The following is a 26,427-nucleotide window of genomic DNA, read 5'->3' as shown; positions in this document are numbered from 1 at the left end:
GGTTCCAGTTTATCTACTTTTTACATAATTAAATTACAGACAAACCATTTCTTGAAAATGACTCAGCTTTCTTATTCTTGGTCAGCCATCCCTTACATATGGAACTAATATTTATTCTTTTTTTGTTGTATCCTGATATCTTTTTACTTCACTATGAATAAGTGATACCACAAATGTATAAATTTGGTTGGCCTTTCTGCAATGTCGTACAAAATTGTGACTTCCATTGCTATTTGTAAGCTTAAAATCTTTTTGTCAAGGTTTATTTCTTCTTAAGCATACTCTTAATATTATATATTATCAAGGTATGGGATATAGGCTCCTAGGAATTTATTCTAACATGAAAGTGATACTGTCAAACATCATGGTTGGTTTGAAATGAATAAGTTTGCTATCAATTACATTTACACATTGATCAATCAGTTTATCTTAGAATTTCTTGTAAAAATATGCTTGTTCAATATGTCTATGTGGTAGCCTTTAGTACATACCGATATCCCTTCTTAGATATTTCATTGTCAGAAGGGGGTCAAGTCTGAAGTAAGTAATTCCCCTTTATTGTATTCATGTATAACCTTGCTGTAACTTTGTAATTAATTGTTCAACAATAAATCTTTTAGGCTTTGGTTAATGACTGAAATCTAAAAAGATGTTCTTTTGTTTGCAGATATAAATGGACCAAAGATAATGTAGACTTTGATACAAATTCACCGAGAGTAAGTGTTGAAAATGGAAAAGGAAGTCTAAAGATAACCAATGCTTCTATGGCAGACAATGGAATTTATCAGTGCTTTGCAACCAACACAAAGGGGACAGCACTCAGTAAGAAAGCTAATGTTGTAATGACGATTAACGATGTGTTCAAATCAGTGATTACACCAGAAAGACGTGATGTCAATGAAGGCATGCCGTTGTCATTAAAGTGTAAACAGCCTCATGTAGTCCCCAAACCTAATGTGTATTGGACCTTTGTTGAGGAATATTCAACAGCCCAGCCTCCTATAATTGAAAAAGATAAAAGAGTTGCAATAGATTATGAAGGTAAGAAAAATACAGAAACATTTTATAATACCAAAGGGACTTCAGAAAGAAGATGGAAAGCTTATAACAGATATGAAAAATGACAAAACAATAATCAATAGAAGTAAATGTAATAAGTAAATAAGAGGTAAATTTTAGAATAACTTTTAATATTTATACAAATAAAAATAGTTGTACTTACATGCATTAAGAAATTTATTAACTTTAACATTATTTATATATATACAATGTAGGAAATTTTCCAAATTAAAGAAATTATTGGCAAGCCTATCATCAAATTTTTTTTAGAAAATTTAAAAATCTTCACAAATTTGATGTTACCATTATTAATGGGTTAATAGTAGAATACAAATGAGACAATGACTCACCAAAGACCAAAAGACTTAGATATAAGCAACTTTATATAAAAATAAGATGTGGTATGATTGCCATTGAGACAACTCTCCACCAGAGACCAAATGACATAGAAGTTATAGGTCACTGTATGGCCTTCAGTAGTGAGCAGAACTCATTCCGTAAACTTATAGTAATGTTATAAAAGGCCTCGATATGAAAAAAATAGAACTATTCCAACAGGAAAACCAACAGCCTGATTTATGTAAAAAACAATAAACAAAAAACATATATGATAGACCGCAGCCAATGACAACATATTTACACAACATAATTACATCCTCCTGACTTGGGACAGAATGTGGCAGGGTAAAACATGTTTGACAAACACTAGACCCATGCCTAAACTGGGACAGTGTTGTAACAGCACTGCATACCGTAATTACAATTTGTGACAGTTTTAATCTTCATATGTATGCTAAATGATCTTGAGGTTATAATGTTGACCGTCTGTTTTTGTGAGCATGTTTCAGAGCTTGAATTGTAATATGACATAGAACAGCTGCACTTTTCAATTATTAAATGCTTATTTTACAGGAACTCTTCATTTTGCCAATGTAAAGAAAAGTGATGTGATAGGAGAAGGAAAGTTTGTTTGTAACATGCACAATGGTGTTTATCGTACGTCTAGTGAAGGAGAAGATAAAATTGTCAACGTAATATTAAGTGAGTGGTCACATACATTTATTTAACTTCTAGTACTTAGATGGATCCAACTATTAGGGCTTCTTATTTTATGTTTTTGAAAGCCTTTCTTGTTTTTGATTTGCTTTTCCTAATATTTATAATTTGAAAGATCATTTTGTGCATGTATTAGTGAACATGTAATTTTATAGTACAAATTGTTATTTTGAATATAGAAGTTATTTATTAAGTTGTTCGTAAATAAAAAATAAAGCTTTTTATGTAATAAAGGTATAATTGTGCTATTGACACTTCTAATTAACTTTTGTTAATTTTCATTTTATTGTTGTTTTTGAGGGAAGGGGAATTTCTTTTCTTTTTTTTTTGGGGGGGGGGGGGGGGAGTTAAGTTGCTAACTTGTCCCTCTTTTGGATTTCCAGATAATGTTGTATTATAGACAGAGTAACTTTAAACCTCCAGAATCAAAGCTGGTGTCTCATAGAAAATTCATGATAAGCAAAATTTATGGTTTAAAGTGTTTATTCTGTTTAATTTTGATCAAAAGCCTTTTAAGGATCTTATTAAGATTATCTATATTCTGTTTTAGATCAAAAGCCTTTTAAGGATCTTATTAAGATTATCTATATTCTGTTTTATTTTGATCAAAAGCCTTTTAAGGATCTTATTAAGATTATCTATATTCTGTTTTATTTTGATCAAAAGCCTTTTAAGGATCTTATTAAGATTATCTATATTCTGTTTTAGATCAAAAGCCTTTTAAGGATCTTATTAAGATTATCTATATTCTGTTTTATTTTGATCAAAAGCCTTTTAAGGATCTTATTAAGATTATCTATATTCTGTTTTATTTTGATCAAAAGCCTTTTAAGGATCTTATTAAGATTATCTATATTCTGTTTTAGATCAAAAGCCTTTTAAGGATCTTATTAAGATTATCTATATTCTGTTTTAGATCAAAAGCCTTTTAAGGATCTTATTAAGATTATCTATATTCTGTTTTAGATCAAAAGCCTTTTAAGGATCTTATTAAGATTATCTATATTCTGTTTTAGATCAAAAGCCTTTTAAGGATCTTATTAAGATTATCTATATTCTGTTTTAGATCAAAAGCCTTTTAAGGATCTTATTAAGATTATCTATATTCTGTTTTAGATCAAAAGCCTTTTAAGGATCTTATTAAGATTATCTATATTCTGTTTTATTTTGATCAAAAGCCTTTTAAGGATCTTATTAAGATTATCTATATTCTGTTTTATTTTGATCAAAAGCCTTTTAAGGATCTTATTAAGATTATCTATATTCTGTTTTAGATTAAAAAAAAAATATATATATATATTTTCCTTTGCTATTATAACCAAATTTTGATTGAATTAGCAGAAAACCAAAATTTGAATTATTGAGAGTTTTGTAATGCAGGAAGTTTTCCTTTTTCAAAATATAAGCAAAAAGATAGAAATGCACTTTACACCAAAATCAGTTTTCAATTGCACAATGCTTTCTTATTGTCTCCCTTTTATCAGAGCATTTGCAAGGTTTTTTTTTGTGTTTGTTTCTTTTTCTCTAATGTTCAGTACTTCAGAAATTATAAGGTTTATGCTTACGTTAGTTATTTTCCCCCAATATATGGTCCTGTTGGTTTTTCTATCATCTGTCTTTTTTTTTTACAATAAAGATTATAAACACAAAATCTGCCTTTATTTTCATAGTAACCAAATATGCAGACCAGATAATTTGTTTAATATGTACTGTCCCTTGTAACTTAGAAGGAAAAACGGGGGACACATGTTTTATGCTCAAACATACTTCATAATATAATGACATTTTTAGTTTTGATGTATCCAAACATTTCTTTTTGTAGACATTTTAATATAATATTGTGAAATATTTTTTTTAACTGTTCAGAGGCTTGACATTTATTTCATCATGGTAAACAGTCGGTTAAATTACATATTTTCACTATCAGTCCTTTCTTAAAGTCTTTTTTTTTTAATGTGATGCATTTTAACAAAAAATTTTCATTCATAATAAAGGAAAAATGTAAGCTATCTCTTGTACTGAATATTTTAGAAGGGCCATGTTTTTTTTATAAGAGCAAAGTACATTCAAACAATTGAAGACCTTATGAATAAGGAATTTGTTGTTTCAGAATCGAAAGGATCATGGGTAATTTCATTGTTTGTAAACCAAAACCAAAATAATGCTACACCATTGGTTGAATATATATTGTTTAGGATGTAGCTAACCAATCACAATGTTTTGGTGTAAGATTTTGAAAATATTACCTAGAATGCATTAGATTTTGAAATGGGGAATCTTTACAAAGTATTTGTTTATATATTGACTGGTATATTTATTGTTTTGACAGGACCAGCAGGTATGATGTATCACTTTGGTTCTCTCTAACAACCAGTAATGTCCATGTATTTGTCAAAAACATTTCTTTTTTGTTTTCTCTATCTTGATCTTTTTCCAGTTGGATATGCAAACCATATATAATGAACAATCTTTTATTCTTTATCTTCAAAATTCTAATTGTTCATATGATGTTCCTTTTTAGCTCACCTGGCCCGAAGGGCCAAGTGAGCTTTTCTCATCACTTGGCGTCCGTCGTCGTTAACTTTTTACATTTTGAACTTCTTCTAGAGAACCACTGAATGGAATGAAACCAAACATGGCATGAATGTTCCTTATGAGGTACTGACCAAGTGCAGCTACTTTGTAGCTGATCCATCATCCAAGATGGTCGCCAGAGGGGGACTTAGTTTAACATAGGACCCTACGGGAAATGCATACAAATGACTTCTTTTAGAGAACCACTGAATGGAATGAAACCAAACATGGCATGAATGTTCCTTATGAGGTGCTGACCATGTGTTGTTACTTTGTAGTCGATCCATCATCCAAGATGGCCGCCAGCGGGGAACTTAGTTTAACATAGGACCCTATGGGAAATACATAAAAATGTCTTCTTTTAGAGAACCACTGAATGGAATGAAACCAAACATGGCATGAATGTTCCTTATGAGGTGCTGACCATGTGTTGTTACTTTGTAGTCGATCCATCATCCAAGATGGCCGCCAGCGGGGAACTTAGTTTAACATAGGACCCTATGGGAAATACATAAAAATGTCTTCTTTTAGAGAACCAATAAATGGAATGGAACCAAACATGGTATGAATGTTCCTTATGAGATGCTGACCAAGTGTTGTTACTTTGCAGTCGGTCCATCATCCAAGATGGCCGCCAGCGGGGGACTTAGTTTAACATAGGACCCTATGGGAAATACATACAAATGTCTTCTTTTAGAGAACCACTGAATGGAATGAAACCAAACATAGCATGAATGTTCCTTATGAGGTGCTGACCAAGTGTTGTTACTTTGTAGCCGATCCATCATCCAAGATGGCCGCCAGCGGGGGACTTAGTTTAACATAGGACACTATGAGAAATACATAAAAATGTCTTCTTTTAGAGAACCACTGAATGGAATGGAATCAAACATGGCATGATTGTTCCATATGAGGTGTTGACCAAGTGTTGTTTCTTTGCAGTCGGTCCATCATCAAAGATGGCCGACAGCAGGGGGCTTAGTTTAACATAGGACTTTATGGGAAATACATACAAATGTCTTCTTTTAGAGTACCACTGAATGGAATGAAACCAAACATGGCATGAATGTTCCTTATGAGGTGCTGACCAAGTGTTGCTACTTTGTTGCCGATTTACTGTTCAAGATGGCCACCAGGATATTTTATTAAATAACGGGACCAATATTAATCCAAATTTGGCCTCAATCATTATTTGGGTATCTGTTATGATTTTTATCTATCTTTACATGATTTCTAAAACCAAAGTAGAGTCAGGTGAGCGACACAGGCTCTTGAGAGCCTCTAGTTATGAAATTGTAAATATTATAAAACTGATTTTAAATTTTTTTGAAAAGATTTTTAGTTGAAGATTTTATACGAGTCTAAAAGATAAAATGAATTTATTCTGCTTTTTGTTTTCTTACTTTTTTCTTTATTATTTTGAAAATATGGTTACCCTAAATCTTATACTAAAATAAATCTGATGAAAATACATGGACATATGTGTTAACCCTTGAGATGATGCAGCTTTAGTATTTCCAGTATTCCCTACCATAAACTATCTTAAAACATTTGTTATTCATCCGTTAAAACACAATTTTGAACCTATTTTAAGATGATTTGATTGCATAGAAATTACATTGATTTAGACTTCAGATTTTTTATGTTTTGGGAATACTAAAGTTGCATATGGTATTGATTTTAAGCTAGTTGATTAACCTGAAATGTAGCATTAACTGTATAGGACGCTAACTACCAGTTCTAACATGCAAGCTCAAGGTGGAGTTTGAAAATGTTTTCCATTGTACTTAGCATGTATTGTTTATTAATATTTTAAAACATGCTTTAACATTTAGCTTTCAGATTTAAGAATATTAGTTTATGTGTAACATGATTTAGTTTAGGATTACCAAGAATTAGTGCAGTATGGGCCTTGTTTGGCCTCCAATATTAAGTCCAATATTTGAAGATGAAAAATGTTTCAGGATGATGTATATACATTTGATAAGTGAAATTGAATGATTTTGTCAAGCTTCTCTTGTAAAACTTTAACATATTATATATTACATGCCAAATAGGTCATATATAGATTTCTTTGAAAGGTTGCAAACTGGATTTTAACCACATTTAGGTTTATGAAACATAATGCACATGGTTAGACAAATGAAATATTCAAGTCTGTTTATACAACAAACATAAAGTTAAAAGACCTTTATTGTCGATGCATGCACTATGTTTCAGATTCTAAAAACCAATGATTTTTTTAGGAAAATTGAAAGTTATCCTTATTGTGACATCATAAAAAAAGAACACTGATATGTAAATTTCAAACAAAGACCTATTATTTGCGTATTAATTGTTGCAATGATACTGTGGATTCATTATTATTCGTGGGAAACCAATTTTCGTGGATTTCCTGGGTACAGGGGAACCAAGAATTTAAGTGTTCAAAGAATTAAAATTTTCTATAGGCTTATATTCAGAATATGACGAACCCACGAAATCAAATATCCATGAAAATGCACGTTTGACTCAATACACAAAAATTGGTTCCCACGAAAAATAAATGAATCCACAGTACATTGTAATAATGGCCATTGAATCCTAATTTGAGCTGGACAAAGGGGCCTTATTAAACTGATGAATGCTAATTTTGGAAGTATCGTCTAGTTCTAAGATACACATATGAACTGATACTATAATGTTACCTTGCTTAATTAAATGCACACTATATTACCTTATAAATATGGTTAAGAATTTTATATGCACATTGCTTTATCATCCATCCTGTTTGGTTTACTAATGTTTTGCTTTGAAAGGGATTGCCTTCAAACATTGAGATGGTTTTTTTTTTTCTCAAATGACCAGGTGCCAACTTTAATGTACCAATTTCATTTAAAACTATTAACTTTCATGATATATTCTTTCATAAGGTTCTTTCTTTGTTACTATGATACCGTTACAAATCATTACATAGCAAACAGGTTTATATAATGCTTATTTATAAATGCTTATACTTTTGTATGCATATTTTCATATATTTCATAACTATGTTTATTTACGGATTGAACCTGGCCCTCTTGATCTACTTCAGTGTTAGAACCTCTCCTGTTTATATTTCACATTGTAGCAGTTATTCATGAACTAAAATTCTTCCTGAATAATAATTTATATCATCGCTGCTTTTTATTATGCCCCATTTATGGGCATTATCTTTTTCGGTCTGTGTGTCAATTCATTCGTTCGTCCGTCCGTTCGTCCATTGGTCCGTCTGTCCCGCTTCAGGTTAAAGTTTTTGGTCAAGGTAGTTTTTGATGAAGTTGAAGTCCAATCAACTTGAAACTTAGTTCACATGTTCCCTATGATATGATCTTTCTAATTTAATGCTAAATTAGAGTTTTGACCCCAATTTCACGGTCCACTGAATATAAAAAATGATAGTGCGAGTGGGGCATCCGTGTACTATGGACACATTCTTGTTCTGAAACTAAAATATTATTGAAAATATACTTGTCAATATTCTATTTTCTTCTGATTCTGTATTTAAGAGTTGAAGTTCTGTAAGGTGCCATAAAGGCAATTGAAATTTTTTTTTTATTTGTCAAACTCAACATGTTAACCCTAACTTATATTACATGTGATTCCCCTTATCTGTTAAATTTTTTCATTCAGACATGTCTGCTCATTGTTTAACTTTCATGTCATAATCAGTTTATCATTTTCCATTTTAGTATGTTTTTTATCAAATGGTAGCATCTCTTCTTATGTGTTGTGTTTTCCAAAAACAGTTTTTGGACATTCAAACATTTAAATGGAGAAGTTTAGTCCAGCTAAGGATATCTGAATGCCCCCTCCCCTACAACAAACACACACACAAACTCAAAAAAGGGGAATTTTTGAACCTGGAAAACTAATTATTACACTATAACACATTTGTTTGCCTGTTCCAATTAAGGTTTTCTGGTCCATACATGAATTAAAAATGTATGGCTTGCAAAGTTAAAAGGTTTGAAAACCAAAGTTAAAAGGTTAAAGAAGCAAAGTATAATACACACTCAAAAATAAAGATAAATTATAAAAATAATTACCCAATATTTTGATATAAAAACAAAGTCAAGAAAAAAAGATGAACACATATTAAAACAAGAAAACACCTGGATTATTATGATTGGTGATAAAGTATTTTTACAGTCTCAATTTGTACAAGTGAAATACAACCATTGCCATAATTGAAGTGGAAAATGGACCTGCTATATGTTACACCAAATTATAGGTTATCTTTGAATAATTACTTCACCAAAATGCATTGAATGATGAAATAAAAACCTAGACCAATAACATTTTGTTTTGCTCTAGTAGGGCAGTGTCTAAAGGGGATACTTACAGGAACCTATGAATCTATTTTGTTTTTGGCCTGACATGTTGGCTTTAACATGTTAAGAACTACTGAAACTATAGAAGAAAAGCTCATCATTTGATAAAAAAACATGTCAACATTATTTATTGTTTTGTGTCTTCCAGCTAATTTGACATTGTATGGACATGCTAGGACAGCATGCTTTGCATGTGTTTTGTCTTTTGACGAAGATAGAAATAGTGATAAATCATTGACTGATCATTGGGTGTCGATAAATAATGAAGGAGGTTTATATAAAGTGATTATGGTCATGTTATATTTCAGAATTTGTCATGTCGATAAGTTTTGAGAAAATGTTGAAGAAGTTTTGTATTTTATAGGTGAATCAGTAAATGGAGTGACGTTACTATGGCGATCAGATGCTAGTGTGTTGGGATTGAAAGACGGAAAAGCCAAATTCATGTGTATATTTGCTGGAAAGTAAGTAAAACTATTATGAATGGTGTCTTATACAAAAAGGCTTAATACTGCTTACACAAGGGCTAAAATTTGATGTCATATTGTGACTATTTTTCTGAAAGATAATGTAAAATATGAGATGCTTAATACAGCTTGAAATATTCTTTGCTTGCTTTTGAAAAGCTTCATTATAGGATTAAAAAAAAAAATTTAAGAGGGTGTTGATGTGGAAGCTGGGGTAATTTACTCACAAACTTCTGACTTTTATGTAAAGTTTGAGAGTCAGGGACCCAGCTGTACGGTGACCTATAGTTGCTAACTTCTACTTCATTTGCTCTCTGATGGAGAGTTGTCTCATAGGTAGTTGGGCCAAATATTCATATTTTTTTGTTAATATAGGTTACGAAAAATAGTTTCAGCAAAATGGTCTATTGAAGTGTAGACAGAGGGAAAAAATTCTAACGGACCAATCTGATTCAAGTATTTGTAGATATGCAAATGATATAAGAATTATTTTAATGTGCATCTATACAAATACCATACTGACTCATTGTAGTGCTGATTACATACTATTTTTAAACCTTTTTCTGCATGGAATTTGCTGCACAGTATGCGGACTTTAAATCTGTACATTGCTTTGAAACATGATGAATTACTCTCAGAGGTAGGTGGTAGGCAACAGTTTAACACCTGCTACTATTTAGGTTTGGTCTTTGGTTAAAGTTTATTTTCAAATCAATAACTTTGTCTATATTTTTTAATTTTGTTTTCATTTTCTGTATTTTACTGATAAATGGACTTATCTTCATAATGCAGAGCTACCATCTGGAAGAGAAAAAAAAAATCCCATTTTTCCGTATTTTACAAATACATTGACCTGGCACAATTTGTGGTTAAAGATATTAAAACTTGAATAACTTTCCAAACCTTCATTGAATTTTACAGAAGCTTCTTCATAATCAAGAGAACTTCGGAGCAAAAAATACTGAAATTGCTCAATATGGCTAGCATGGTTTATAAAGCAAGCCATTGGTTTAAACCTTTTTGTCTATCATACTATACATTGTTGGTGTTTATTTTAGAGCAACCCCAGATATAGTATGGAAAAGAAAGGGAGGAAAAATGAACAGCAGAATGAAGGTCTCTGAACATGGACAAGAATTGATCATAGAAGACCTTGAGTTTGCAGATAAAGGGGAATATGAATGTAGTGCTACCAATGATGTGACGTCTACACCAGTTGTTGCCACTTTCACACTACAAGTAGAAGGTATAATCTATATTATGAAGAATCTTTGATTAAAGATGATATTATACAGATCTAGTAGATGGTTTACTGCATTCCTGGTGTCTGCCCATCCATCTGTTGTTTTTCTCTCTGCAACTTTCTTTACATCGTATTTAGTCTCTGTATATTTAGGAATTATTTGATATTAGGTGTGCAACTTTATAGTGTTATAATAAGCTACATTTTGTACTTTCAGATCACTCCCTGTTTGACAATACTTAGATTTTATTCTACACATTAATCATGGATTTTTTCTTTGATATCTAATGATAAGTTTGGGTATACTTTCAGTAAACCCTTTGTTACTGGCCAAACTAAATATTCATATATGCTGTTAATTGCAACCTACAAAAACCTTGATCGGCGAAATTATGAGCATGTGTCAATGTTGGACTGCTTAAATCATTTTTATGTTTACAGCCAGACCATATTTTGTGAAGGAACCAGTAGATGTAACAATAGGGGTAGAAGAGAATACAGAATTTTTTTGTATGGTAGAAGGTATTCCAGCTCCTGATGTGAATTGGTTCATCAATGGCCAACCTATCAATGGTATGATCTTAATACTAAAGGTCAATCATTGACATATGAACAGACCTTCTTAAATCAGTTTGATCATATCTTATTTGAACAATTTTCCAAATAATGAAGAATCTGACATGAATAAATGGAAATGATTAAACGTTCAAGGAAGATTGTCTTTCATTGAAGTCTTTGAAATTGACAAATGATCGAAAATCTTTAGCAGTGAACTAAACTTCCCAAACACTTTAGCAAGATCAGTACCTTAAATGAAAGGTACATATATATAATGAGGGATTCAAAATTGTGCATTAGAGTAATGAATTTTCACAGTTTAGAATTCATGTGACTTCTTTGACATTTTTCATTATTTTGATTAAATTCAGACATTTCTTAATCGAATCTTAAAGTACTGTTAATTAAGAAATAATTGTGTGCATTTGTTATTGTGATTTTCAAAGAATAGACAAAAATGTGATATTAATTGTTGCGATTTCAGGAAAATCTGCATACACATGTATGTATCAGATATCTGAATGCCAATTCTAACTATTGTAATACTCACTCACTCGCATTATTCGCAATAATAAAACCTCACAATAATTTTTGAATTTATAGTAATTGAGGTTTCGGATTCAAATAGGCAAAAATATGAATGCATTTCAAATAGGTGCACATTAATGTTTTATCATTGCTTAAAATAATCCATTTTCTATATACAGAGGCACCCCCAAACCCCAGAAGAACAATTCAGAAAGACCGTCTAGTATTCAAGAATGTTACAGATGGAGATTCACAAGTTATCCAGTGTAAAGCCTCCAACAAACATGGATCATTGATGGCAGATGTCTATCTAAATGTGTTGGGTAAGTCAAACTTAACTAATAACAAATAGTTCATACTGAAAAGATTTATTTGTACTGTAAAAAGTATACTCTGGATTCATTATTTCATGGGTACCAAGTTTTGTGGATTTAGGAAAAAATTCATTCACATTGATACTGGATTTTATGATTTGACAAATTATAAGTTTACCGGAAAATGTGTTTTTTTGAACACTGAAATTTGAAGTTATCTCAAGTCAGAACATCCATGAAAATTTGTTACCACAAATTATGATGAATCTAGAGTTATTTTAACACATGTTCACTAAAAAAATTATCTTTTTGGCATAAAAGAATTTCATAATGTGTAGACACTTTGTAGGCACATTCTTTGGGATGATATTAAATAGAATCACATGCGGATGAATGTGACTCATTAAGCATTAATCAGTATGGTATTTTTAGTGTAGAAGAGTAGGATATTAAAAAAGAAAATGCTTGATTAGTTTCAATATGCCACAGTTATTTTACCTTTAGTCATCCATTATGTCAAAGGGAGATTACTTTTGATTCACTGAGTAACCACAAAATGAGGTATTGTTTTACTTGTAAGATCTGTGCAGTGTAAACAGATATTTCACCAAGAAAAATGATTAATTGCTGGTAATATAATAAATATTGCTTGTACATTTACTAATTATTATAAAATTTTCAACAGCTTTAAAAGCATTAGTAACTGAGGGTCCTGGGAAAGTGAAAGTTGCTGAAGGAAATTCTGTCACACTGAAATGTGAACACAATGGTAAACCCGATCCTGCACTGAAATGGATGAAAAATAATGTACAGCCTCTTAACACAGAAAGATATGAATTTACTCACAATACTGTCTTAATAAAGGTAAATGTTGCCAAATATTCTAATACAATATGACATGAAAAAAATCACTTTTGATTGGATGACCTCCACTGTCAGTTCTTTCAGTCGTATTATAACTATTCTTTGGTAAAATCAGTTTTGATTGGATGACCTCCACTGTCAGTTCTTTCAGTTACATTATAACTATTCTTTGGTAAAATCACTTTTGATTGGATGACCTCCGCTGTCAGTTCTTTCAGTCGTATTATAACTATTCTTTGGTAAAATCACTTTTGATTGGATGACCTCCACTGTCAGTTCTTTCAGTTACATTATAACTATTCTTTGGTAGAATTTATTTTCTGTCTTAATTAAAAAAAAAAACCCACATTAGTTATAAATTGAATAAGCTTCATCATGTTTGGAAGGCCAAAGATATCAAACCTTTGATAGCATAAAAACCATAAGGATCTAATCAGATAAGCCAAAACCAACTATGGTCAACTTTAAACCTTGATTTTAACACAATCATATAAATGTATGAACTAGGAACTGGAAACAATGACAACATATATTATTTGAAATGTAACTTATTTTTTACAGGATGTCCTTAAGAAAGATAATGGTAAATACACCTGCATATCTTCAAATAGATTTGGTAGTGACAACAAAACAGGGGAACTAATAGTTAGAAGTAAGTACTCGCTGTACTAAGTTTTAAGATCTTATGAGTGTAAGTTCTGCATCGGATGTTTAAATACTAAGCCACATCTGATTGAAATTGAAATTGGAATTTTGAATTGAATGCCTCATTGACAGTTGCTTTTATATATAAATTTTTCAACAAAGCAATACATAAGTTAACCTGTTAATCTAATAGTGGTCTATCATTTCATGTAAGAAAATCAGACTTACAAACAAAGACAAACAACAGTGGATAACACACAAGTCATAACCTAAATTCCTATATAACACTCATATTGCTGTAAAAATATACTTAACTTGGACTTATTACTCCAATTCAGAATAAAATCCTTATGTATAGGATTGTTGATTGAAATTATATAAATATCAAAATTCTTATCTTTTTTTTTTCAGAAAAAACTAAAGTTACTCTGAGACCAGTTGAACGGAGTTTGGCATACGGAGAAGGTGCAATATTTAACTGCCTGGCTACCAGTGACCCTTCTGAACAGCAATTCTTAGAAAAATTATGGTATAAAAACGGAGAGCGTATCAATAACAACGATGATGATGGCAACATACAAATCCTTGAGAATGGGGATACTCTGTCGATTGTTAAAACTAGTAGTAAAGATTCTGCTAATTATTCATGTGTTGCTGATAACAAAGTAGACTCAGACACTGGTATAAGTCAGCTCAAGGTCAAAGGTGAGTTTTTCTTCCTATAACTTGTAAAGGGTTCTGATACTGTTTATGAGGAATATTCTATTTAAGGAAACTTTCCCAACAGGGTGGTCATAATAACATCAAATGATTGTATACGAATAATAGAAAAAAAAACATAAAATAGAAAAAAATTATCTAAGAAACAGTTCGCTCTTTTATAAAACAGGGGACACATATTTGTTTATTGTCTGATCTGTTGTCTACATTTGCATTGAAATAGTGATTTGACAGCTGACATTGTGCATAATGTTCTTATGTTATTTTTTTTTAGAAAAATTTGATCCTATTTCACATATAATGAGTTTATATATATATATTAAAAATTATCTTCAAATGCACATTTACATATTAATATTTTCACTATGCTTAACTTCAACCAGAAATGTGTTTCTGTAAAAAGAGAATCAAATATATTGAAAATTGAGAAAAATGATTGTGTAACCATTTTCTTATGTTTGATAAGAAAAAAATTACAATGAATTTATATAATTATTTGTTATTAATTAGGTTTATTGTCGAGCCTGCGACTTTTGTCGCAGAAAGCTCGACATAGGGATAGTGATCCGGCGGCGGCGGCATTAGCTAACTTCTTAAAAGCTTTATATTTTAGAAGGTGGAAGGTCTGGATGCTTCATACTTTGTATATTGATGCCTCATGTTACGAAGTTTCCGTCAGTCACATGTCCAATGTCCTTGACCTCATTTTCATGGTTCAGTGACTACTTGAAAAAAAAGTTAAGATTTTTTGTAATGTTAGATTCTCTCTTATTATAAGTAATAGAATAACTATATTTGGTATGTGCGTACCTTGCAAGGTCCTCATGCCCGTCAGACAGTTTTCACTTGACCTCGACCTCATTTCATGGATCAGTGAACAAGGTTAAGTTTTGGTGGTCAAGTCCATATCTCAGATACTATAAGCAATAGGTCTAGTATATTCGGTGTATGGAAGGACTGTAAGGTGTACATGTCCAACTGGCAGGTGTCATCTGACCTTGACCTCATTTTCATGGTTCAGTGGTTATAGTTAAGTTTTTGTGTTTTGGTCTGTTTTTCTTATACTGTATGCCATAGGTCTACTATATTTGTTGTATGGAATGATTGTAAGGTGTACATGTCTAGCGGGCAGGTGTCATCTGACCTTGACCTCATTTTCATGGTTCAGTGGTCAAAGTTAAGTTTTTGAGTTTTTGTCTTTTTTTCTAATACTATATGCAATAGTTCAACTATATTTGGTATGTGCGTACCTTGCAAGGTCCTCATGCCCGTCAGACAGTTTTCACTTGACCTCGACCTCATTTCATGGATCAATGAACAAGGTTAAGTTTTGGTGGTCAAGTCCATATCTCAGATACTATAAGCAATAGGTCTAGTATATTCGGTGTATGGAAGGACTGTAAGGTGTACATGTCCAACTGGCAGGTGTCATCTGACCTTGACCTCATTTTCATGGTTCAGTGGTTATAGTTAAGTTTTTGTGTTTTGGTCTGTTTTTCTTATACTTTATGCCATAGGTCTACTATATTTGGTGTATGGAATGATTGTAAGGTGTACATGTCTAGCGGGCAGGTGTCATCTGACCTTGACCTTATTTTCATGGTTCAGTGGTCAAAGTTAAGTTTTTTGAGTTTTGGTCTTTTTTTTCTAATACTATATGCAATAGTTCAACTATATTTGGTGTATGGAAATATTTTATGATCTATTTAGCAGTCACGCAGGTTTTATTTGACCTTGACCTCATTTTCAAGGTTCATTGCTCAGTGTTAAGTTTTTGTGTTTTGGTCTGTTTTTCTTAAACTATAAGCAATAGGTCAACTATATTTGTTGTATGGAAGAATTGTTAGCTGTACATGCCTGCCTAGCATGGTTCATCTGACCTTGACCTCATTTTCATGGTTCATTGGTCAATGTTTAGTTTACTTGGTTAATGTTAAGTTTATGTGACAGTTGTAATAAAGCTTTATATTTAGGACTATCAACATAATATCAATGATTAGTAAAGAAGGCGAGACATTTCAGCGTGTGCACTCTTGTGTCATTATGGTGTTTATGTAACTTGACCTAGTTTACAAAATTCAAAGATATTTAAATACAACTTTTTGGTGTGCTGGAAAACAGAATTTTTGTACAAAGACAATTGCAATTAAAGATATGCTTATTTTAAATTGATGAGTATGTTATTGTTTACAGCACCGCCAGATCCACCAAGAGACGTGACTATTAAAACCTGTGGTAATCTAAAGGTGACGCTATTTTGGAGACCTGGATTTGACAACTATCTGCCAATTTCAAATTATGTCATTTATTCCAAGACCAACTATGACAATGTTTACAAAAAGATAAATGAATTATTAGGTGATGTAAATGAATATGAACAGAGACTGTCTGCCTTCGCTAACTACACATTCAAAATCAAGGCAAGAAACCAGCTAGGAGAAAGTGTTTTTTCTAACATCACACCAATATGTTCTACAAAAGCTGCTATTCCTGAACAACATCCAACTAATGTCAGGATTATAGAAAACAAGACAAGAAAGCTAGTTATTGAATGGGATGTAAGTGTTTAAATACTGCAGTCTTTAAGATAAAAATAACATTTTATTTTACACTTTTTAGTTTCATGGAGTACCAATTCTTGTTGATTTTCTGGGTAAAAGTGAACCACAAATTTAAATGTTTAATGCAGTGCAAATTTTCTATAGGCTTCAGTAAGGCTTGTATGCAGGATTTGGCAAAACCAGGAAATCAAATATCCATGATTTATTTTTTCTCAATCCTCGAAAGTTGAAACCCTTCAAAATAAATAAATCCACAGTATTGAAAACTTTATTTGACTCTGGGCTATTTCCTGTCCATAGGTCAAGGTTGTATGTTGACCTTTATATGTCAGGCTTTTTGTGTTGTTGGGCTCATTGATGTATCCCCCATCTATAGGTGTTATATTTTTCTATCTATGTTTGTATGCATGCATCCCTCTGTCTGTCCCTCTGTCCATCCCTTGTCAGGTTTAAGTTTTTGTTAAAAGTATTTTATCATTTTATCAAGTTGTGGTCATATCAACTTGAAACTTTGTTCTTGTGTTCATAATGATATGAACTTTTAAAATATATTCACTGAATGTGGAAATATGCTAGTGTTAGCAGGGCATTTAGTCCTGTTTTTTACACCTCGCATATGGAAGAAGGGGGGGCATTATGTTTTTCTGTCTGTGCATCTGTTTGTCCATCCATTATAACTTCGTCTAGTATCAGGTTAAAACTATTGGTTAAGGAAGTTTACATTGGAGTGGTGGTCGCATCAACTTGAAACTTATTTAATGGTTCACTGAATGTGGATATTTGCTAAGTGTGAGCAGACTGTAGTTCAATGGTTGTCATTCGTTCATGTCTGTCATATTTGTTTTTTCGTAAATTGTTTTGTTTCTCATTATTGAAGGCCGTACTGTTGCCTATAATTGCTTACATCCACTTCATTTGAACTTTGGTGGATAGTTGTCTCATTGGCAATCATACCACATCTCCTTATTTTCATATACAGTCCTGTGGACACATATTCTTTTAGTGCTTCGCATATAGAAGTAGGAGGGCATTATGCTATCTTATCTGTGCATCTTTTTGTCCATCTGTTCGTCTATCCATTACTTCGTCTAGTATCAGGATAAAGTTTTTTGTCAAGAAAGTTGGCCTACTTTCACTTTAGGGGTCCCTGTACTTTATGATAAGGGTTTACTTATGGTTATTTTAAGGGATGTTTATTAGTTTAGGAGTTAGGTTATAAGGTTAGAACTAGGATTAGGTATGGGTTAGGGTAAGGTAAGTTTATAGATTACTATGTGGTATGGATTTTGCTCATAGTTGAAGGCTGTACAGTGACCTATAGTTGCTAACTTCTATGTCATTTGGTCTCTGGTGAAGAGTAATCCCTTTTGGGATTCTGAGTCCGGGGCGATTTTCTGAGGATTAGATGAAGAGTTGTCTCATTGGCAATCCGGCCTTATTTTAGTTAGAGTTGGGTTCATTCATGGTTATTGTTAGATGCAGATTCAGAGCGTGGTCAAAAAATATCATAGACGTAAGAGCTACCGTTCAACAGCTAGGCTATTGCTAGGTATGGGGATGATCTACGTTAGTGTTAGTTGAGAGTTTGCAGTGATCTGGAAGGATTTTTTCTCTATGGGCCCAGGGCCCCGCAAAAATAAATTCAATGGGCCATTTTTAGAATTAATGGGCCATGTTGTCAAATGAGTGGGCCATTCGTTTACAATAAAAAAAGTGTATATTTCACTGTACTTACAAGTATGATTCTAATTAATATCATGGATATTGTTCTTGTGATTTTGTAGTTTCAATTTCAATGAATATACAATAACTTCTTCCAAACCGGGGAATATTTACGATAACCTTTATTTACAATGTTAAAACTGGTACTGTTCCCTTGTTCATGTTCATGTTTTTTTTACATTAAATTTGGGTCTTTGTCGATACCATACTTATTCCAGACGTTCTGTAGTAGAGGACGTTTCTGGCATTTCCTCTGCACTTGTATTATTATTACTTCATCACGATGACAAGAATAACAGTAGAGAGGAACGTTAATTGATAAGACACAACAACAATTCGCTGAAGGCATGTTTACAAAATGTCAAAACGAGCCAAAGACCAAAAAAATTGACAAGGACAGTTAAGCCCCTTTTATGGAGACAAATACTATGCTATTCATAAAAAGGCTTTTGAATTTTTCAATCGAAATAATAGCAAGCTTACTTAAAAGATTATAATTAGAGAAGAATTCTCGCCTGTACTAGCCAATTTCCACAAATTTAAAGTTGTTTATAAAAAAATTATATCATGAATGATGGTTAATTACGTTTTTTGGGTAATCAGTCATACCGTATGTTGCTATTATTACCATAGGAAAACACCCAAGACGTCCCAAAAATATATAGGTGCTCCTATAATTGGAGTAAACACTACACAGTTGTGTACGCACACATGGCGGCACAATATACGATCGGAAATCCATTTGACGATATCTCAACGTTTCAAAACGAAGTGAAAAATATCATGCGCCACGCGGGCGCTTACATTTGTCACTCTATGCGCCATTTCTGGTCGATAAGCGCAATTGGCGCAAGGCGCACGTCCTTCCCGATCACTGAGTTTGTGATAGGTTTGGGTATGGATTAGGGTATGGTTAAGGATAGTTTAGTATAGCTCTATATTGGTTGGGACCCCTAAAGTAAAAGAAGCCCAGAGAGTTTATATTGAGGTGGTGGTCACATCAACTTTAAACTTAGTCCACATGTATATTATGGTGTAGATTTTTTTTAATTGTATAAAGATAATGTTTCGTGCATCATGTATAGTTTGGGATTTTTTTAGCATTATAAGTAGGCAGCCATCTTGAAAAAGAAACAAGATAAAAAAAATAACAATAGTTGGCTATCTGTGATTGGTTGTTTTATCATTTACTGTGAGTTCAATTATTTTAGTGGGTACCAAATTGGTGGATTGATGAAAAATTACAATTTTCTAAATATTTGATTTTGTGGTTTTGTCAAAGTCTGTATACAAGCCTTTCGAAAATTTCGTGGTTCCACAAAATATCCACAAAATCCACAAAAATTGGTATCCAATGATTAATAATGAATCCACAGTACATGTTTTCCCACATTTTGGCTTAATAACTACAATTTCATGCAGCCAAAAATTGTCTTAAATGTACATGTTTATTAATGAGGACTGGATATTTGCTTCCATTTATAATAAAATGATGGTAAATTTCCTACAGAATAGCTAGTTATTGTTAACAACCTCAAAATTTACAAAGAAAAGCCAATTGGACATATATATTTCAAGGGGTATATTCCCCAAATAGATTACATACTTCCATAAAAAACAACAGTTTTTACATGAATATTTGTTTGTAAGCTAAACTTAAAACCAATATATATAATATGATTATGAAAATAAGATGTGGCATGATTGCCAATAAGACTATTATCCACAAGAGATGGAAGGACAAGGTGTAAACAGCTACAGCTCAATGTACCACCTTTGACAATGAGAAAAACCCATACTTTATAGTAAGTTATAAAATGAACTGGGATAACAAAATGTAAAGCAATTCAAAAGAGAAAACCAACAGTTTGATTTAAAATTGTATAAATTATAATAAAAATGTTTATGTTTTTTTAAATATAGCCAGTTGAACCTATTGACCAAAATGGACCAGGTTTTATGTATGTGATAATTACACAAGATAAAGCTGGGAATAAAAGTTCATATCAGGTAACAGACTGGAAGACTACCAGGAAGGAAATTGATGTGGGTAATATATATAAAGAATATAAAGTACAAGTGAAAGCAGTGAACAGTAAAGGAGAAGCAGCAATACCACCTTTGATATACAGAGGACATTCTGGAATGGGAGGTAAGATTCTTGCAATAAATTGGTGATTGTTGTCAAGCTTTAACAGTTCTTTATAACTCAAACACCCATAATTCATATAGTTTTGTTTTGGATACATAAAAAAATTGATCAAATTATTATTTGTATACTATAAAACTAGTAATTTCTTAGTCGTGCAAGTAAAACTTTATACTCTACTTTAAAAAAATTGTTATTTGTATAATAGAAAACAAGTAATTCCTTAGTCATGCAGGTTAACTTCATTCTTGAATTTTTTTACAAATTGTTATTTGCAAAATATAAAACTAGTAATTCCTTAGTCCAGCATTATATCATTATTTAAAGTTAATCTGATGTTTTCTGTTTTGATCATTGAAGTACCTACAGTTGTACCAGGAAACTTTGAAGTTGATCCAGACGCACCATATACACATGAAACAATAGGTCTCAGATGGGATGCAGTTGACATGTCGGCAGAAGCAATGCAAGGAAAATTCGATGGATACAAGGTACATTAAAATAATTATGTTAAGACTTTAAATTTTTTTAACAAATTGATAATGAATGGCAGTTTTGTTTGTTTTTTATGTTGCAATACTGGAAATTTCATTATGATTATGAATGATGAATGAAATCTGATTTATGAGAAAACATTTTTTGGATTATCAAGTTTCAGTATATCATTGTATTTTATAATTTATACCAGTAAAAGTGTTTTAACATATTAAACTGATAATTGTTTTACTGGTGATATATGACATGAAACTATTTCATGACTTGTGATAACGTAGGTAATAATCTACTTGTTCTCAAAGGGGGAAAACTTTCACGCTGGCATATTTCTTAGTAAACAGCAAAGACCTTTTCCAGTGCTTTTGCGCTTTGATTTTATGTTGTTGTTTGGTTGCTGTCTTATGGACTTATACCCAACATCTCCTTTTATTTATAGAATTATTTGTACAGTTCTTGAGAGGAATCATTAATTTATAAATTCCTCCTGTAAAAATCACATTTACTTATTAAAAGTGAAATGACCAAGTTTAGGATAGAATTGTTCCATCTGTGTCAGTTTCTCTTTGAAATATTTTTATGTCAGATGTTCCTTTGTTTTATAGATTATATAAACTGGTTCAGAAACCTTCAATCTCTGTTGATTAAGTATGACAATCTCAGCAATCTCCCACTGTTTCTCAATTGGTCCTCTGTAATTTGTACATAAGAAAGTGTTCTTTTATGCTTTGCTGATTTCTATTTCATAACTGGCTACTTATTTATATGTCAATTCATTTTTGGAGCAGGACTTTTTTTACTTGTCTTCAGCTGTTCATTTGTTTTGATGTCTAAACTTTTTTGCTCTTTCAGTTTTTCTATATTTAAATTCATTTGTGGGAGATTTTGGAAGTCTGTACTTGTCCTACCCCACCCCTTGGTCTTTTTTTATGCATTAAGTGTTACCCTTGTCCGTCTTTACATCCCAAAATTGGTTTCCTTTCTCTAACTTTAGGTTGCGTCAACCAAATGCTATGAAACTTATACACAACACTTATTACCACAAAACACAGATCATGTTTGGGATGCGTCACTTTTACCGTTCTAGGGTTATGCCCCTTTACAACTTTATATGCAAGCGGGGGCATCGTCTATGTCACATGGACACATTTTCCATTATTTGAAAGTAGGATACACAATCAGCCAAAGGGTAACAGAACAGCTATGAAACTAGTCTTGTGGCAACACAAACACAGAATATATGACATACATAGCTGGACAAAAATTTGATAAATATGTATAATAAATGAAACTGTGATCAAGGTAATTTTATGCAAAGGAGTTCAATTAAAAAATATATGACCGCCTCCTTTAAAAGAATGTACAGATAAAGTTAAAGCATATTAGACAGATAATGATTATAGAACTTAAACTTGACAAATTTTATTGAACATTCATTCAAGTAATTATCTATTACTTTGTTGAACAAGTGGTTTACTGATTTTGACAGGTGGAACAATAATATCCCTCATTAACTCTGTTTATTTATCATAATAGTCTTTAATTTTGTACAGATAAGATACTGGCATATTGACCAACCTGATAAGGTTAAAGAGATTCAGGTAGAGGTTCCTGGTACTAAAAAAAACAGGAGGAGAAAGAGGAGGAAAGCTACAGTAGAAAGTAAAATTAGGAGAACAGTTCGTCTTCCACCAAACTCTGATCTACAGTTAGACGTTGTTGCTAGAAATACATACCTTGATTCTAATGGCAGTAACAAGATCAATATAACAACTCCAGAGGGAGGTATGTAGAATAGTTTTATAATGTCAGGAAGTAACAAGATCAATATAACAACTCAAGAGGAAGGGAGGTAGAGTGGTTTTATAATACAGGAAGATAACTAGATGTGTCTCCCTTAACAGCTGTCATTTCTGATCAACTGTTTCTTGTAGTAATGGAAAAAAAATGATAGACAGATCTAATTAAAGACAATGGTAAATGTAGGTAAAATCATTTCATATTTGAGAAATTAGCTTTCTATAAGTTTTGTAAATAGAGAAAAGATCTAATAAAGATATGTTGATTATTCCTAGAATTCATGACATGGTGCTTTTCTGAAATGTGAAATTCGACCCCCTGTGTACATGGAAGTAGACAGAGAAATAAAGTAAATTCTCTAAAGTTCTATAATACAGCAAGGAGTTGATGAGTATTGTACAATTTATAAAGTTAGTTTATTGTAAAATTTAACAGACAGTTGTCCAAATAGTTTTACCTTTCATTGTGGTATTTGCAATTTAAAGGATGATTTAATTGATCATTTTAGATCTGATAAAACTCAGTGCAAGCTTTCAATAAATATCCAACAATGAATTGTATTTGTTATTGCAGTTCCTGGGCCTGTACAAAGTTTAGAGTCCATGTACAGAAGTGGTCATTTTGTCAAAATTAAATGGGAAAAACCGAAGGAAGAAAATGGAGAAATAATTGGATATGATATTGAATATGAAGAAAGTAAGTTTCTAACATCAGGAGGATCTTTTTTATTGTATCTGCACATGTATATAGCTTTAAATAAACTTATTTCTTTATTGTTTAGGATGGCTAGTGTTATTTGGCAAGATTTACTATGGTTAAGCTATGGGTCTGCTCAGTTTTTATTATATTGGGTTTTTTTGGTTGTTTTCTAAGTAATCTCTAACTCACAGAAATTATTGTTTACTAAATAATGTTTTTTTTTTTATATGATTTGAAATACAAATTTATAGAATAAAAATTCGAAAAAAGTTAATGTTAAATATTTAGTGCTTTCATTTGTAAAAGGGAATTATCTGAAAGGAATTTTTCAAGAAGTTATAAATCAGGGCAGGACAGCTAGTTGTATAGCAATTTTGGATAGATTAAAAGAAATCATTAATTTCTTTTAGATAAGCTACTACAAATCAATTTTTTTTCAAAATATCGATCACAATTACTGAAAAAAGCTGTTTGAAAGAAAGTGATTTTATCGTTAATTAATTGATTAATTGTTAATTTCTGTTTTTTAGTATTAAACATTTTAAGCCAAAAATTTTCATATATTGCACAATTAATTATTATAAGCAGCCTGCATGATATTTTTAGAAAGTTTTTATTGTATTATTCTGCTTTGTACAACAGCTAGAATTCATCAACATTTTATAATTGTTTTTGACATTTATGTTAAGAGTATGACTTTGCAAATATAAGAATTTGAAGAGGATCAAGTATACTCAGACTTCTCTTATTTGAATTGTTTCATATTTTGTTATTCCTGGGCCGTTTGAAAGAGAGGTGAAAGATACCAAAGGGACATTCAAACTCATAAGTCGAAAATGAACTGACAATGCCACGGCAAAAAAAAGAAAAGTACCAAAAGACAAACAACAGTATACAAAACACAACATAGAAAACTAAAGACTATAATTTTAAGCTTACTATATGGTATGGGTTTTGATCATCGTTGAAGGTCATATGATGACCTGTAGTTGATTACATTTTTGTCTTTTGAATTTTTGTGGACAAAAATTCTACATATGTTTATTTTGTTGGTATACCACATCAAAGACAGTACATGTATATATAATTGTATACTGTTGTCATCCATCTATCTGTTCATCTGTCTACATTTCAAACAATAACTCAAAAACGCTTTGAATAGTGTTCTTGGGATTTGTGGATGTAAGCCTGCTTTAAATTGTGAAATTTTTCTATTTTGTCATTGCCACGTTGTGGGACTCCAATTACATGTTACACACTAACTCGAGTATGCTCAGAAGTGGGACTCCAATTACATGTTGCACACTAACTCTAGTATGCTCAGAATTTATTTACCTTAAACTTTACACTGTCGTTGGGATTGGTAAAAGTAAACTTAAATTTGATTTTGAAAAAAATATTCCAGCAAAAATAAGAGGGGATTTGATATCCATACTGCTCTTTACTTTTGAGGGGAATCAGGTGGTATTTTTTAGCAAGGTATAAGATACAGGATTGTTGCCTCTAATTTATTTTATTTTGCCTACATAGGATATTTTTGCATAATTGTTATAGGAAAAAAATCAAACTTATTTCAGTAACAGGATTATTTACATCTTCTGGTAAACATTTTATTCTATTTGCTTGTTAAAAAATGGACAGATTTAGAAATTTCGTGTTTATATAAGTTGATCATCTTGGTAGATGGCATTTTGACTTATCTTCAAAAAATATACTATCTTGAAATAATTTCTTTATCTGCCCATTTTTGAACTTTAAGATAACTCTTCAGTGAAACTTCAGTAGCAATGTTTAACAATTTAAAGATCAAACATTATAATGTAGAGTTTCTCTGCATATGCTTGATCTATGTTTTAAAGATGTGAAAAGTCATTTGAACTTTACAGCTGATTTTATTATTTGATTTTTCAAGCATGGATAAAGAAGTTTTAAAGGCTTGATTGTTCACTTTAATCAAGGAATTTAATATATATATCACTACTGCCAAAACCAAAAGCTGTGTTACTAATTTGGAATTGTAAAATATTTAAATTAGATCAGTACAATATATCAATGCTATTCCATAAAATGAATGTGGTTTGGTAGGAGAGGGGATTTTTATTTATTTTTTTGGGACATGGGTTTTTTTCTGGTTGTTTGTTCATTTTATGTTTGCGAGCTTACTCATAGGTATTTTGGTTGTGGCAGGATTTGGGATGTCCCTTCATACCCTTTCACATCTATTTTAATGGAATAGCCAAATGCAATAAACATAATTGAGATTGTTCAAGTTACTGAAGTTTCACTAAAAAAAGCAGTGGTTGAGGAAGTTGGGAATAGTTTCTTTACTAACAACATTATGTATTCAGCTGTCTTTAACTCTATTTTGTCTCAAATTTCCACAATCATTGCTGCAAATTTCTTTACAGATAATTAACAACTTGTTTAACAAGCCATACATGCATGTAGAATTAAACTCAATACATTATATTAGGCTTGCATCTGTTTAAAAATATACTTCTTGGACTTCTGAGTTGAACAGGCATTCAGTTAAACAAATTTACCATTCAGATACTGTAAATTCAGAAACTATTGCATGCATTTATTATTGTGATTGTTGGACAATAGGCACAAGTGCGAACTTA

General features: G+C 31.6%; 1 protein-coding gene across 8 annotated transcripts in view; it reads left to right on the top strand.

Annotated features, from left to right (window-relative positions):
- Window positions 1–26,427, top strand: part of LOC127706637 (neurofascin-like) — a 99,516-nt gene that overhangs the window by 49,118 nt on the left and 23,971 nt on the right. For 7 of the 8 annotated variants that reach the window (XM_052211295.1, XM_052211303.1, XM_052211308.1 and 4 more), the window contains 15 exons: window positions 668–1,041; window positions 1,972–2,100; window positions 9,406–9,505; window positions 10,567–10,754; window positions 11,193–11,324; window positions 12,017–12,160; window positions 12,837–13,015; window positions 13,577–13,667; window positions 14,072–14,365; window positions 16,574–16,938; window positions 20,587–20,815; window positions 21,173–21,303; window positions 22,858–23,089; window positions 23,678–23,800; window positions 25,381–25,404. In XM_052211295.1, coding sequence (XP_052067255.1) covers window positions 668–1,041; window positions 1,972–2,100; window positions 9,406–9,505; window positions 10,567–10,754; window positions 11,193–11,324; window positions 12,017–12,160; window positions 12,837–13,015; window positions 13,577–13,667; window positions 14,072–14,365; window positions 16,574–16,938; window positions 20,587–20,815; window positions 21,173–21,303; window positions 22,858–23,089; window positions 23,678–23,800; window positions 25,381–25,404 — 2,735 coding nt within the window. The remainder of the gene's footprint in view (window positions 1–667; window positions 1,042–1,971; window positions 2,101–9,405; window positions 9,506–10,566; window positions 10,755–11,192; window positions 11,325–12,016; window positions 12,161–12,836; window positions 13,016–13,576; window positions 13,668–14,071; window positions 14,366–16,573; window positions 16,939–20,586; window positions 20,816–21,172; window positions 21,304–22,857; window positions 23,090–23,677; window positions 23,801–25,380; window positions 25,405–26,427) is intronic. The other variant, XM_052211331.1, reaches the window with a different exon arrangement.

This window comes from Mytilus californianus, unplaced genomic scaffold (genome assembly GCF_021869535.1).
Source record: "Mytilus californianus isolate M0D057914Y unplaced genomic scaffold, xbMytCali1.0.p SCAF_1, whole genome shotgun sequence".
NCBI classification, from domain to species: domain Eukaryota; kingdom Metazoa; phylum Mollusca; class Bivalvia; order Mytilida; family Mytilidae; genus Mytilus; species Mytilus californianus.
This window is presented reverse-complemented; position numbering and strand designations above follow the sequence as displayed.